The sequence below is a fragment of the Osmia lignaria genome, chromosome 2, assembly GCF_051020975.1.
Source record: "Osmia lignaria lignaria isolate PbOS001 chromosome 2, iyOsmLign1, whole genome shotgun sequence".
NCBI lineage: Eukaryota > Metazoa > Arthropoda > Insecta > Hymenoptera > Megachilidae > Osmia > Osmia lignaria.
The window spans coordinates 7,211,804-7,227,558 of NC_135033.1; the positions used below are offsets into that span (position 1 = coordinate 7,211,804).

The window sequence follows — 15,755 nt, forward strand, 5'->3', positions numbered from 1 at the left end:
CCCCTGGGGCTAGGATATTGAAATTTTTAATATCGAGGGGTGGCGGTCGAGGGGGTTGGTCGGGCGACGGACGAGGGCGGATGGATGGAGAGCAGTCGAACGTCTATGGCTTCACGAAGCATCCCTCATGTAACCACCCTCCCACGGCGATCCCTTATTTTGCTGTCGATATAGCCGTTCCTCGATGCACGTGTACATGTATTTACATGCTCTCTGCGCGATGTGTGTATGTGAACGACGCCGGGTATATGCAGGAGAAAACTCCACACGGAGTTTGTTACATTATCGTTAACCGTTACTTCTTCTTCTTCTACTTCATGAAGATCGATAGTCTGCTGTTTCTAATTACGGAAGATTCTACGGGTTGCTTAGACACAGAGTGCATGGGTTTCCTTGGGGTATTCGTGGATAAAATTGGATGTAGAATATTCTTGATGCAAGTTTTGTAGTTTTTCAACAAGCTGACTTCCAGTGGCAAATTAATTCACATTTGACTTGTATTAAAAAATTTTTATATGGCATTGAAATTACATTACGAATTACGAAATTACCTGATAACAACTGGAAAACTTCATTTGAGAAGTGAAACGGTTGGACGTGTCTGACCATACATAGTCCTTTTCACTGTGGCAGTCAACATAGCAGAATTGCAGTTGTTAGGTTCTGAAATAAAATAGCAAGTAGTAGAAGTCAATGATATTACATACATTACGAAACTAGCCAGACTCCAATAAGTTAAATTCATCAGATTTCTTTTTATTAAATAAGGCTGGAATTTCCTTTATCTAAAGTTTTTTAGGATTAAAAATCTGCCATTAATATTTATTGTAATACTAAATAATAAATAGGAACTTTTGTGTTTAAGGATTATTAACACTGCTCAGAACAGTAAATCAGGGTTTGTTCAACGTCCATCGACGAAATAACGGTTGAAAGAAGGAAATATGGAGCAAAAGGGAACAAAGGATGTCTGTGTCTTTTCCTGTTCAATGCTTTTCGACTCGTTCGATGCTTATAGAGGGTCTAAAGAATCCTTCTCTTTGAGATCTCTGCTATTTAGTCTTTGATCAGCTTTCTTGTTGCTGTTTTTAAATTGCGTTTTTTAATAGAAATACTGAAGTAGAGTTGAAAACATGAAAGCTCGTGTGATATCAAAGAAAAGATAAAGGCGAATATATTAGCTATCATGCCTTCGTTGCTCCATTTTTCTTTAGAAGCAAGCATAGTCCAAAGTGTCCTAAACCACATTTTTTTTTTTTTTATTAAATTTCATTAGAGTTTCAATGAATATAGAAATTTTGGGTTTTAAAAAGTTGAAAGGTAAACGAAATTTACGGCACATGTATTAATACTTATTAAGCAATTAATTAATGTTAAGTGTGCGCATTAATTTGATACTTCAAGGGAAAAATGAAGATCTCATTTTCAAACCACCTAAAAGTGGGTACACTCGTTTCTTTTTATTTTCAAATTAACGTGGTAATTTTAAGTTTCCACTTCCTTCTGTCATGAGATAAAGAATTCGTCATAATTGACGTCTGACTGACTGTGGTGGGTTTAAAGCAGTCGAGAATTAGAACATGGAAGTAATAAAAGGCTCGTTTCTATTCCAATTTTATAATACAAATATAAATAGCATTTGCATCAGCTATGACATTTCAAATGTCTGGATTCAAGTATGATTAACGATCATGTTAAAAATAGTTGGAAAATTTTCTTACCAATCAATCAGTACAATAACTTATATTACTAAAAACTGTAAGTTAAAATATATAGATATTTCATAATAAATTCACTAATAAAATTCCATAGAATAACGGTACCAGTACTTTATAAAGTAATTGAAAATTATTTAAAAATTAACAAAAATTAATAAGAATAGGTGGAAAATTAAAATACACCACAGTCAATCTCTCCCCTTCATGTCAAATATAAAGAGAGGCACATTTAATTAACAATTCATGAAGTCATGAAGATCCCCTGTTTTGTCGCAATGATTTACTGATGTGAGAACAAGTATCAAAGACAAGGACTTACTTATATTCGTGTTGGAATTCCATTACAAGCCAGCAAAGTGGCGTGTGTACTTGCCGTTAGCCCTTTGTCGAACTTGATCCGTCATTTCTTGTTTCGATTCCACACGTACTTTGGTATTCGTAATGTCCATAAGGCATTCATGGACCTGAAACAGAAATGATTATGAAATTAGAAATTAGACATTATCAAATTAGAAACTGTGTTCCTTTAGTTTAGGAGCTATTTACAATTTGGTTATCATGTATAATTAAATAATTAAAGCTTTTATTTGTATTTGAGATCTTTGTTAAAACAAATTATTGATTTCATTATTCGATTTTTTCGATTTTTTCGATTTATTTGATTTTTTCACCACCAACGATATCATCTTCATCTAATTCATTTCGCAGCAGCAGCAACCCTCTTTCATCAGAAAGCACTATCGGTAATTAACAATTAATCATTCCTCGAAAAACTGAAACATATTTCAAGCTCCCTTCCTAAAAATAGAATAACTTACTTCTATAATATCTGTACACACAATTTTCATCATGTTGAGTATATAAGCCATTTATCAAACGCGTTTATAAAGCATTCACGTTGGATTCAAACATCCAGCCCAACGAGACTCAAAAGGACAGTAACAAAACCGAGAATGTAGGTCATACCCGACCCCCGGATACCACGGTCAAACGACATCGAGGAACATTGGCCCCCGTCAACGATGGCCAGGATCCAGTTTCGCAGAAGATAGAACGCAGGTGATGGGCACACGACAATGCCACGAAGCTGGCCTACAAGATCGTTGAAAACGTACGTTCGACCGCGACCCATATTTCGGTGGTGCCATCATCCCCCGACTCGTCCCGTATACCTGGGCCAAAGTGGACACTCCGTTAATTTGGACTTTTTCCCGAACCGGTGTGTCATGGTCCTCGAAGGTCCGTTTTCTGGTCAGTCCAAGGGTCGGACGCGTGCTAGGAGGGACCCCTCTCGAAAGTTCAGGGCGCGACCGGGTGCCCCGGATGGGTGATCCGTTGACCCTGGGCGTACTGCCCATCCCTAACCCCCTTCCGTGGTCAAAACAGGCGGAAACATGGCCTGACCCTCGTACATCACTGGCCTTGGACCGGTGACCATACTTTCGGACGACACGGTCACGCGCACGCCAATTAAAAGTAAATTCGTTTCGTACCGGATGCGAGACAAGGCTGGCCTTCACCAAGGCGAGAATTATTGTAAAGGGTGACTAGAATCGGTGGAGATCGAGACGGGGATGAAATATCGTAGGACCCTGATTAAGGCGTGAATTATTTATTGCGGGTGAACCGAGGTGGTTCTTCTTGTTCTGGTGGATGTTTGGGTGAATTTGGGTGGCGAATGATATTTGTGATGATCGTTGGTCCGAAAAATTCTGGGATAATTTTGACTCATGGGAAATAAGATTGGTGAAGATTTTTAATTTAGGTTTCACCATTGGCGATAAATTGCCAATTTCAAACTGATGAATTATGGATTTTTCATTTATGAACGTTTCTGTGCAAGGAAAATGAATATCCCCACAGTTCACCATATTTAAATAAAATAATAACAAAACCACGTAGTAGTAAAGTTTACAGCTATAAATTATTAACTTGTTCGTTTTTGAATATTTGTACGAAAAATCATCCCTTTAAATTTAACCATTTAAATAAAATAAGGCGAGCAAAAACCATGAAAATCCCGTGGTAGGAAATTGTACGATCCATCATAAGCAAGCGGGATCCGGGAGCTCCCGCGTGGCCCGGTTCCTCTCACCTGGTGTCTTCCGTGCTAGCGGATTATTCGGTTCGCGAGCGGGTGGTCCCGGTACCGTGAGCGACGTCGAGGGTACGACGTTCGCCGGGTCGGCTCGGTGTGCTCGTTACAGCGCCTCCACTCTGCGAGATTCAATATTCTAACCAAAATCCCCGGGGCAAAGGGGTGAGGTTGAGAGGCAAAGAGGGATGGTTGGCGGTGGTGCGGTGGTACAGTAGGGCAAAACTTTCCAGGCGTGCAACCATGGCAAAGACGTGGCAGGAACCGCATCCGGGAAGCTCGCATCCGGGCCCTAGGTCGGTCTAAAGTTTCTCGCTCGACGAACACACGTCGTCTTCGTCGTCGTCGACGACGGGTAAACTCGCAGTCCACACACGAGCTCAGCGAGTTACTTGACGGACTCGACGTTACTGACGTCGTACAGTTACCGCCAAGAATCCGGCCTGGCGAATTTCAGCCAGCTTGCAGAGCAAGGAATTTTCAGGGATGAAAACACCCTACCACGCGATATCGGCAATTTTATTTGCCGAATGGAAGATCGATCGGATTCAGGCTGGGAGTCGACCCCGTTGCAGAACAGCAATTAGATTTTGTTTCTGACGGTTTGTTTGAATGACATCCGTTGTAATGGGGTGTTTGGGTTGTATGAGGGTATTGACGGAGGAAGGTTCATGGCGGTAGAACTGATTTTGGGTGGTTGGTTCTTAAGATTTTTGGAGAGGTTTGATGTGGAGGTTTATACTGTGAATAGGTATTAATATGAATTTTGTATAAATCTGAAATATTTATCTCAAGGAATTTTAGAATTTATCTGATATAAATTAACATATTTAAAATCAGTAATCAATAAAAATAGACGTGAAAAAAATTAAATATTTTTGGTTTCATTAAGGTACAGTTCATTTTCAGAATGAAAAATATTAATTTTCTAAGTGTACCGTACTAAAATTTTCACTTCAGCAAAAATCAAACAGAAGCTTGAATTTTTTTAATATTCTCAGTTATGAAAAGTTGTTTTCCAAGCGTAATATCAAATCGCAAAGTTCACTGAGTACGTTGAAAAAGATGCTGGTAATTTTTCAATTCTACAATCTTTCGAAAATTTGCTGCTGCTGTTCTTTATTTTCATTTCCGTAGAACACAATTCTGCTGCATTTTATTTCTACCTTAAAACTGACCAAGATTTATCGTATCAGCAAAATATCTGAGTGAAGCAATGGTTCACATTTGTTTCTTCCTTGCCTTTCACATCTCCTTTGAATAACACATTTTTTTTAAATTAAGAGTAGTCTGGGACTTAATCGACCCAGCCATCGCTTCTAAATATTAAAAATTGCTAAATGTAGCAATATATAGAATTCTTCCTCGAATATAAAGAATCCTGAACGCCCTGTTATATTTCTTTCGTCGCGAGGTGTGCAAATGCACGATAAAACCCACCCTCCCCTGAAGCACGCGTGCTCACATGTATTTATACAGTAGCTCACCCTACCCCATCCCCTGAACCAATCGAAGTCGTCGCTTTTATCGGTGAGTCTAAGGGATGGCGGAGTTTTCCGCGAGCTGCCCTTGCGTTCCATCGGTTTTATCGGTGGAAATAGAACCATGGGGGTAGTTTTCGAAGGGATGGTCGCCGATTTTGCGCGTACTGTACCCTCAGAGAAGCGTATCGAAGGGTGTTCGTACAGAAGGAAAGGCCTTCGGCTATGGCCTACCATCTTATCCCTCCTTCGCACACTCTTTTTTCTACCTCGAACGACCCTTCTTTCATATCATCCCTCTCTTTACGATGTTCGTCTATTTCTTGCGCGTGCAAGCCACGCGATACGGATAATAGAATGCATCGATGATGTTGCAAACTCTGTTCACTGTAAACTTTCACTGATATGGTGTATTTTATTTCACAATAAATAAAGAAAATAGCAGCACATTCTCTTTTGACAAAAGTGCGCTTGTTTATTAAAGTATCACAGAATTTATTTTAAAATAACAATCGGATCGTTAAATATAATTATTGTGATATAAGGGGATGCTAATACTTTTTTAATTTTCTGTAAGAAAATTAAAAAATAAAATGTTGCAAATGTAGAAGATAATATTGTTATTTTAATTCTATAAAATTCATCAAACGTTACAAATTCCCACTATAGTGTTTCATCCTGCACAGTCCTCAATCGAGTTACCACCCCAAAGGGTTGAACAACCCCGAAGAAGCTATTTTCAATCTCCAATCCAAACAAATCCATCTCATAAAATTCAATTACTCATTATCATAACGAAGACCCAAACATTTCCTCGATTCGCCGGCAAACCAAACACCTCCCCTTCCCTACTGGAAAGAAACTTCCACGATTCAGCCCGCGGCTCGATAAGCCTCTCCTCTGTAATTCCGTGGACGCGGCATCGCATTATTCCCGGCGACACCTTTGGAATCCCTCTCGCGAAAGGGAGAGAAAACTACCCCCGGCGAGTCGGGATTTAAACGTTGAACGCGAAACTCTAATGAGGTGCGCCACGTTCACCGTTTCCCCCCTCCATTCGGGTTTTTTCGTTCGCCAGGTAGTCGACAGAGGATTTTTAATGGGGCACCGCGCCAGTGCTCTCCTTTTTCCTTTTTTTTTTTTCTTTTTCATCCTGCTGTTCCGGCAACCCCTTCGTCCGACGGTGGTTACCTGAGAATCCGTAGGTAGGCAGATACACGGGGCCCCCGAGGGTTTAAAAGCAACGAGAGGAAAACTGTCCGCGTAGCGAGATTGAAATTCAAATGAGACCGCGAGGATATTCTAATTCCGTGCGGCAACCCCTTTTTTGCATATCGGGACCCACGCAGCTGCCGTTGCCGGGGACCCAAATTATATACATCTATTTCTTTTTTTTTTTCTTTCTCTCTCTCCTCCCTACTCTGTGTTCCTGTTCGAAAAAGGATAGCACCGTTCGAGAGCGTTTTTCGGGCGGCGTCGCGCGTGATCCGCAACAATTGAGAATCGACAGTATTCAAATCCGAGGCGATGTAGCCTAGCTACACCTAAGCCCTAAGGCTTACCGGCTGCCTTCCAGGGATACGATCGATTTTATGTTGCGGAAAGACGGAGGAGAAATGGGGGAACAAACCGAACCGATACCAACGATTATCGCCAGACCCGATAACGTACTGTCTTTGAACGAATCGGATCGTGCGAGGGCTTTTACGGGGTAGTTAAAGAGAATTCATTGGAAGATTGCATTTGTGTTGGGATTTGTCCTGGTTACTGCGTTTCAAGGCGTTGGTGCTTTTGTTATGGTTCTTTCTAACATTTAATTATTACGTCATTCATATGGGGTTGAGATTGTTCATAGCAATTTTTATGGAAATCCATCAAATGTATTATTGGCAATTATTTTACTTATCTATTAAGTTGGCAAATAAATTCACGACCTCCTTGTTTCTATTTCAGAATTATTTGTTAAAATTCCATAAATTACAACTGTTAATTCAAGCGCCACTGGAATTTCAATAATCTCTTGACATATCTGAGTTAAATTTATTTATTTCTCTGAGATAGAATTTAAAGGATTTCGGAATAAAATATTCAAGAAAATTACGAATTTAATTGTCAATTTACTGTTAATAACTAGAAATACTTGTATCAGATATAAGTTGACTGATTTAAAAGTTGACTGCGCACAGCTTGAACGAAGAACGAGAAGATTTATGTCTGTGAAGAAAACTTGCACCGATAAAGTGTTTCCGTGCTCATGGTGAACGCTTATCGTCCGTTATTCTGGATTTCGTGGCGAAAGTTAGAGAAGTGAAAGGGAACCATTTTCATTCATAAACGGAATCGTTTACTGGATTAAGTATACTTGTTTCTATCAATTCACAGTAATCAATACAAATTTTCATTCTCCTTTTTCAAACAAAATAAATATAAATTAAATTATGAATTAATACTTTCATATTCAATTCTAAGTTGCTATTAGAAATATGCCATTTGTATTGGATAAATCGTATTTCTATTATGCAATATTCTATAACATATAAAAAAAATATTACTAATCATATAGATATCATCAATCAGTACTAATAAAATTTTCAGAAACATAATATCATAGAAATAAAATATTGAAAAAAGTTACTATAAGTATAGAGTTATCTTCGCTTAAATTTCGATCACTGTAAATTGATACTTTGCTGAAAATGTATAAGAATTCTTAATATTATCAATCAGAATTCTAAAAAATAAAATAATAGAAGAAGTACCTCACTGAAGATGAAGGTTCCTGTCCTGCTGTAGCAACCTGTAAACATTCAAAACATTCAGTTATTAATTTATTTCCAAGTGTCCTAAAAAATTTAAATTGTCACGAGAAACTAAAATTCACGGCAACGAAGTTTTCAATTTTCATAAACGGTCGGAATAATCCGAATAAGAATGCAGCGCCGAGGTTCCCAGGACACTCAGGTGAAAGTCAGCGAGCATGATGGGCCGCCTACGTGTCCGGACGGAGAAAGAACGGGATCCACGAACGGTGCCGGAAGAAAGAGAAGAGACGAAGGAGTGCAAACGGCCTAAGGGGGTTGCCGCTTTGCATAATCAAATCCCGCGACGATGTAGCAGAATGCGAAGTACCCCGTCGCCTGGTACAGGGGCTGGTGAATCCCGCGGGCACGCGAGGACTTCGAAAAATGCAGTTCGTCCCTTAGAAGCGTTGCCTTTGGCCCGGTCATAAGGGCAAACCCCTTATGCGTTTCGCAAACCACCCCACGCGGAATTCCGGGAATAAACCGGAAACACCTACTCGTTTTGCGAGGGAGAAGCCCGTGAATTTCCCTCGACTGTGGGGTCGATGCCGCAGGGGTGCGTCTACGTTGATCGAAACGAAGTCCTTGTGGATTGACTGGCTGAAATTTTTCCTCGCTCTGACGACTTCTGTGCCTTCTACGAGGTTTCATCCTGTTGCAAGGATACTGTCTGGAAGAAATATGGCGACACTGTAGGGGTAGTTGGGGATGGATACGATGATAGTGTTGAGAATTGGGGCTTTTAAGTATGAAGACTATTTTTGCGGGATACTTTTCCATTACTTTCTGAGTTATACTTTTTTAAAAAATAATATTTAAAGTAGCATTTTTTTTATATTTTGAGGGATGTGTTATGGAGATAAATCTTGTTTAGATAGGCAATGTTAGAAAAATGTTTAACCCTAGGTCGGCGAACCATGGGGAGAGCCCCAATTCTAATTTCATTTTGTAAACTTTACACTGTTCTTTCGAATAAAATTCACCTATTACCAACCCCAAAAATTTAAAATAATATGCTATTTTTATAATAACTTAACAACCTACCCCTACATATTTCAAAAAATTCACCTTGCATAAATCAATCTGTTCCAGCATCAACGTCTACATTACATCCAGCTAATTACCAAAACAAGCTGATCCACCATTATACTCATGAGCAACCCCTCAACATTGAAATCTGCTCTTAAAAAGAAAAGATAAAAAGGAGCCCCGAAGGAGAAACGAAGTTCGAAGGGCCAGCAGGCACGTCCGACGGCATTTGGAAAAGCAGCAGAGGTCTGTCGAGACGGAAAAAAAGCCCCATGGAATTCCGCAAGAGGCAAAAAGAAAGAGGGTGGCTGGCTCGCAGGGTTGGCACGTACCCCCTCGTCAAAATGGACGGGCTAAGCCCGTATAAGTCTAACGGGATTTTCGATCGTGGGCGGGCGAGTGGGTGAGTGCAGGCCGCAGTTCGGGGGTGGCTGTAGAGGGGGTTGAAACGATGGCAAGGGCCACGGGTAGAACGGGGTGGTTGGGAGTCCTTCAAGATGGCGGCTATAAGGGATGGTTTAGGGCGCGTGAGGGTTACGGGTGAGGCAATATATCAGAGCGCAAGAGGGAGATAGAGAAAGATCCTTTCGGAGGGTTGTTTCACCCCCGATGTTGGCCGTTACCACCCCCCTCTTTCTGTCCTTCCTCCTTGTCCTCTTCTCCTTATTCTACTTCTTTCTTTATCCTTCTTCCACGCCCGCGTATCGTCCTTTCCACCTTTGCTAACCCTCGATCAAGACCACCCACCCCTTTAACTCGTCCCTGCGGAACCCTCGGGTCCGTTCACGAAAGTATAAACGTCAGAGGAGACTGATGGAAATGGACGGGACGAGAGGGAGGAACGGACGATCGGGAAATAGTGGAAAATCGAATGGCGAAGGGTGGAAGTATGGCCAGGGGGTGGCTGAGGAAGGGAACTTGCCACGACTACGACGACAATTCGTTGCTTCCAGGGATTGAAGGCTTCTCGTTCAGCCGGGCTTTCTCTCTTTACCTTTGCCGCGCTGATATCGAGGGGCGATGGAAATATGCCAGCGGAAGTCGTCGAAACCGGTAGCCGTCGATGCTTGTTGATGGATTCGTGTAAACGCATCGTAAGCCTTCCCTTGTGGTTACAGTAGAATCCAACCTGGCGTGATGTACTCTTTTCAAACTGGAATATTTTTTTATTTCAAAGATTTCTGAAAATCAGCAACTATTAATATATTTAAGATTCTTTTTGGGAGGGGGGCATAGAGCGATGGAACGATTTTGATTTGTTTAGAAAATTTTGTTAATAAAATTAATGAGATGGACAGGATATGCAAAGCTTTTATCATTAGCCAATTAGATGCGGATATTCAGGTTGTGATTTTCATTTAATTAATTACAAATTGAATGAAGCAATTCTAAAATTGAACCGTTTCAATAAAAATTCTAAAATAATTCCGTCTAATATCGGAATAGTAATCTCTAAGTACGTCATAAATCCGGTGTACCGGAAATGGTTCAAGCGTGTTGGTCGGTTAAAAGGCATTATAATAAATTCACGTGAAATTTATCGGGCAATCAATCCCGCGCGAAGGAGGTAAGGCGTGCGAGAGAAAGGCGAGAAGAATCAAAAATCCAGTGAGAAGGTGAAAAATTGCGAAAAAGAACGAGCGTGTACGAACGAACGAACTCTCGTATAAAGATTTCAGCTCGCATCCAGCTTTCCCCCTGGTCGTATCTGCGAAAGAGGAGCGGTAATGAGCTTCAAATTTGTTCCCCTTACCGTGTACTTTAACCGCGTTTCGCTGCGTTTTTCCACGGCCGCGAAACGCGAGGGGGTTGAAAGGAAGGGACGAGAAAAAAAAAGAACGCAGAAAGTAGAAGAAAGAAGCAAGAACACGGTCCCCACAATGGCCGACTCGTTAATCGACGTCGGAAAACGGGGCGAGGAAAATCGCGTGTCTCAAAGTGGCGGAGAACGTGGCAAGAAATTTCCGATAAAGGAGAAAGAAAAACGAGCGACGACGAAATCTCGCGGAACGAAATCACCGACTTTTTCACCTGTCGATCGCTCTATTCTCTTTTTTCATCCTCCAGAAGGTTGGACTGCAGAGAGATCAGGCTTGTTAATACCCAATCGGTGGGATAAAATTATTTCTTCATTGCTTTATTAGGGTCATTTTTGAACCGTGATGCCCATATGTGTATAAGTATTTTTGTTTATTCCTATAAGTATATTTAAATTTGAAAAATATTCAAATTTAAAATACTAATTAAGAAAACGTAAGACTAAAGACCTATAATTTATTTATACATTTAATATATTAATTTATTACAAACAAAATGAATAAACTTAATAATCACCACAACTTTGAAAACAGAAAATTAAAAAGTGCAGTATTGGATAATTTCAAACAAAGATTACCCTAATCTGATCACCATTTGATAAATCCCTGAGAAATCATCGAACGAGAATCGGCGAGGCGATGAAAGAAACGTTGGTTCGTTTCACCGGCATATTTTCGAACGATCGTGAAGAAAATAAAGAGCAAGAGAGGGTAGCAAGGTAAGAGCAAGAGGGAAGAAAGAAAACGGGACGAATGAAAAGCTTCGAGCTTGCGGTAAACATCGAGCGTGTAATTCGCTCTTTAAAGAACACTTGGACGATAATTAAGCCGGCATGGGGTGCGCTGCAGCCCCTGGGAGGAGGGCGGTGGGGGTGAAAGGAAACCGGGGAAAGAGGAGGTTGGTGGTAGTGTCACAGAGAAAGAGGGTGAGAGAGTGCAAGCGAAGAGGCGAAGGGTGGGTTCCAGGCACCGTTGAAAAGATCTTTTTCCGTTTATTTTTCGTGACCATGGCTCGGAAAGACACGTGGTCTGATTTTAATTAGCACCGGAGGTGCACTTGCAGCGCGCGCAGCCACGGATGGAGAATCTCGCGGCTTAGAATTTACCTGCTTCAGCTTCGTTTTGCTTCCTTTCCGTGTGGTCGGCTTCGCCTCCGAACCCTTCCCCGCCCTTTTCTTTGCCTGTGTTATCGCGCTCGGTCAAGAGGGTTAATCCGACAGCGAAATTCTCGTTTCCCTGGTCGAGAGGGATGCGAGCAGTTTTTGATAAACGTTCGTTCCAGTCGGTACGCTAGACATTTTCACTGAACATTTTACCACTACTCTGGATATTTTTCCAACGTGTACATTTCTATTCAAACGCTTCAATAATTTGTACAATCTAATAGATTAGTTGCTCTATTATTGACTATTAAAAATGTGTATTTTAAATTTCAGAGGGTAACACTTTTTAATTTATTAAACAAGTTGAGTAATCACAAATAATAAATTTAATTGTGTGCCTTTTCCTTTTATTAATTGAAGATTTATTTGTTTTTAAATCATGGTAATTCTAAACGTCATTAGATTAATGCAACAAAAAAGAAAAATCTCTATAGCTCTTACCCCTCAGAGTAGACAAAATATGATTTTATCTTGATATGATTTCATAAAAATTAATTTGCTCTATATCTGAGTCAATGTTTACCTTGAAACAAACCTTTCAAGGCACAGAAACAGCACTGAACTCTTAAGCCAGCAGAATCTTGATGGCCTGAAAAGGAAAAGAGAGAGTGGTCCAACAGAAAGTTTTCCAAGGTTTCTCGGGCCAAAAACGGTGATTCTTGGCAGGGAGGAGCGGAATAAGCTCGCGAGAAGAGAACAATGGCGAGGGCGAGCGTCGACAAAGCGACACGCTCTTAATTCCCGCAAAACTACTTAATAAGGCAAATGAACGCGTGGTTCTTTTGACTGTTCGACACTGAAAGGGGTAGGGGGTGGTTCTGAAGGGTGAAAGGGGAGCCAACTGAACGACAAAGATGGTCGTTTCGTCAACAGACGGAGATGGACGATCCTTTTTTTTATCCCCGTGAGGGCGACACAACGATCAGCACGACAACGACGACGACGACGACGACGAAGGCGACGTCGACGACGACGACGACGAGTCGAGTGGTTTTCAAGCTAATAAAAAAATTACCGCGCCGCATGAAACCCGGCGACGTATAAAACGTCGGTGAGCGCGACGATTCAACCCCCGCCATCACTCCAGCCACCCTCGTTCCACAGAGGGGAAGAAAACCTACCTTTTGTTTTCTCTTTTTTTTTTTTACCTGACTGAGAGACACAGGGAGGAGAGATAGATGCAATTTACTGTCGCTGATACTCGGTGTTAGTCGATTCTGAATGACGTGTCGAACTCGCGGTGGTTTCAACCCCTCTGTGTTCGTTACAGGATTTCCAGGGAAAGTTCAATGTTTGTCGGTTTTTTATCTTAATTGAAGTTATTTACTTACAGGTGAGAGAATCCTTTTTTTGCACTTTGGAAGTGTAGGGGATGAAAGTGAAGCCATTTTAAGACACAATAAGTAGTCAGACACAAATTACAATAAACTATTACAGATATTATAAATTATTTGGTCTTTCTTTATAATGCATCACTTTACCATTTTTCATCATTAGCATAATTTTGATTTTTTTAACTCTTTATTCTTTAATTATATAATTAAATTGAATTTGTGAATGATGTGGGTGCAAGCATACTAATACGTCGATGACCAGCCAATGAATTGGTGATTATTCTATAGGTAAAAAATGAAAAGGAAAAAATATTGTATGGATATTTTGTTACAAAGGGTTAATGGTGCTTGATATTTGTACTAATTTAAATCCTGCAGTTCTTGTGCTGAATTAAATTTTCTTGCGACTTTTAATTAAATAATATCTTGAAGTAAATGATGGTACAGCTTAATGTTGCCACTTAATTAATTTTTTATCCCAAGCTTTGTTTCAAGATAAACGTAATTAACAAAAAATGTGAAATCTTTTTCACTAATTAAAGCAAATATTTTATTCTATATTCAACAACCAAAGAGACAATGACACTTCATAAAAATGTAACATTTTAATTCGAGTGATTCAAATAAAATTCTTAGGTACCAGGTACTTTGTCCCTCAATTGCATTAAAACTTTTTAATTCTTTTAACATGCACATAAAGCTGTATTTCGTTTTTTTCCCTTTTCATTGAATAACTCGCTCGAACTTGACCCACATCATTTTTAACGCTCACCTCGACGGAAGTCGAGGTGAAATTGAAGTTCCTTCCTCTACAGGTGACGGTATTAAGAACTTAAGACTTCGAGCAACCCCTTTCCGGTTTTGCCGATGCTTTGAAACTCTTAAAGGCTAATAAACTTGTTTCGACTGCACGCGCCGTTCATTATAATGAATTACGGAAACGTTTATACCGGAAGTATGAGCCTTTTCCATTGTCGATGAGGTACATATTGTTAAAATATTACTTTATAATCTGTAACTCTAATACAAATAAGAATAAATTATTTTTAATAACTATATTATAGCATTAATATGTACGTGTAAATGTTGGTTGATAAAATCATGGTATAGAATTCTTTTAGTCTCTGTTATATTAGAAAGAAACCGAGGAAAAACTGCACGGTTTAAGGGGTCAAACTTGTTGCACGAAATGGAACCTTAATTTTCATTCATCAAGGCGCAACGAGATAATCTCTCTCGTTCCATAAATTACTAGCTCTTATATTGCAACAAGTGATCGTGATATCGTTGATTATAATTTTTTGAAAAATAACGATGTTACAGCATTAAATTCAATAATTAAGTTCTTTAAGACTGTCATGAGAATAATTAATTATCATTACTACTATAACATCTATGTAATTTCTCTTGTATTAGAATAAAAAAAGAAATAAAATTAAAATCCATAACTTTAATTAACAAAGGTAATTAGGACAATATAAATCAATCAGAAAGAATTTAATGCAGCCTTTTTTACTTGAATCAGTATACCGTAGGTGGTAATTAATTAATTGTATGCACTTTGTAGAAATCATCAGTCGATGAAATATAACACTTTAATAAATAGATATTTTTTAACTCCAAACATTTTCTTTTTAAAATGACAAAATGTTTCACCCAGATTGATCTTCGAAGCATTCTCTTCATTTCTCGTGGATCAAGCATCACCCTCGAGAGAGAGTTTAAATCGTAAGAATTACACGGCTCGATTCTCCAAATCGTTAATAACATTCCAGCATATTGTGTATCAGTGATAAAAATCGTCTCGAATAAATCGCGGACGTCGTTCTGATTACAGATCGTCCGTGGGATTGGCAGAGAGTGAGCGTGGCTTAAACGACAAATCCGATCTGCACGAGTGGAACAATCGCTCCTTCTCGATCGTGTTCCTCCTTCTCTTTTTTATGCGAACGTATTTCGATGCTTGATCGAGTACGGGGATTCTGGGCCAACGGGGAGAAATAGACGGGTAGGTCGATTTATTTATGTCGGTGATTGCGAACCACCGAGCTAAGGACTTCTTTTGCATTAATACCGAGGGGGTGGATTTCTGTGATTCTCGTTCCGAGACGATATGTTGTCATTGAAGTTCAAAATCCACCCTCCACAAATCTCTTGGCAATCTTTGCCTCCTTTCAAGTTTCTTGATAATTTATAATTTTACAATATTAAAATTTTCATTAGATCAGTGAGATTTGAAATTTTCTATATATCTTAATTAAATGTGATGTGAATTAATTTGTTCAAAAAAATTAAGTCATCACTATTCTTTTTATTT

At 39.7% G+C, this 15,755-nt stretch overlaps 1 protein-coding gene across 1 annotated transcript; it reads right to left on the bottom strand.

Moving 5' to 3' along the window:
• Window positions 1-2,059: 2,059 nt before the first annotated feature.
• Window positions 2,060-8,758, bottom strand: LOC117607058 (uncharacterized). The gene is made up of 3 exons (XM_034330272.1): window positions 8,593-8,758; window positions 8,054-8,091; window positions 2,060-2,182 (listed from the first exon to the last, which is right to left on the bottom strand). The coding sequence occupies exons 1-3, from the start codon at window positions 8,744-8,746 to the stop codon at window positions 2,060-2,062; spliced, it is 315 nt and encodes a 104-aa protein (XP_034186163.1). The 5' UTR covers window positions 8,747-8,758.
• Window positions 8,759-15,755: the final 6,997 nt, after the last annotated feature.

Coding starts and splice junctions, on each gene's coding strand:
- LOC117607058 (XM_034330272.1), bottom strand. CDS start 8,746: ATGAAACCTCGTAGAAGGCACAGAAGTCGTCAGAGCGAGGAAAAATTT. Junction 8,092..8,592: donor GCTTCTCCCTCGCAAAACGA/GTAGGTGTTTCC, acceptor GAATGTTTACAG/GTTGCTACAGCAGGACAGGA. Junction 2,183..8,053: donor GAACCTTCATCTTCAGTGAG/GTACTTCTTCTA, acceptor TTTCTGTTTCAG/GTCCATGAATGCCTTATGGA.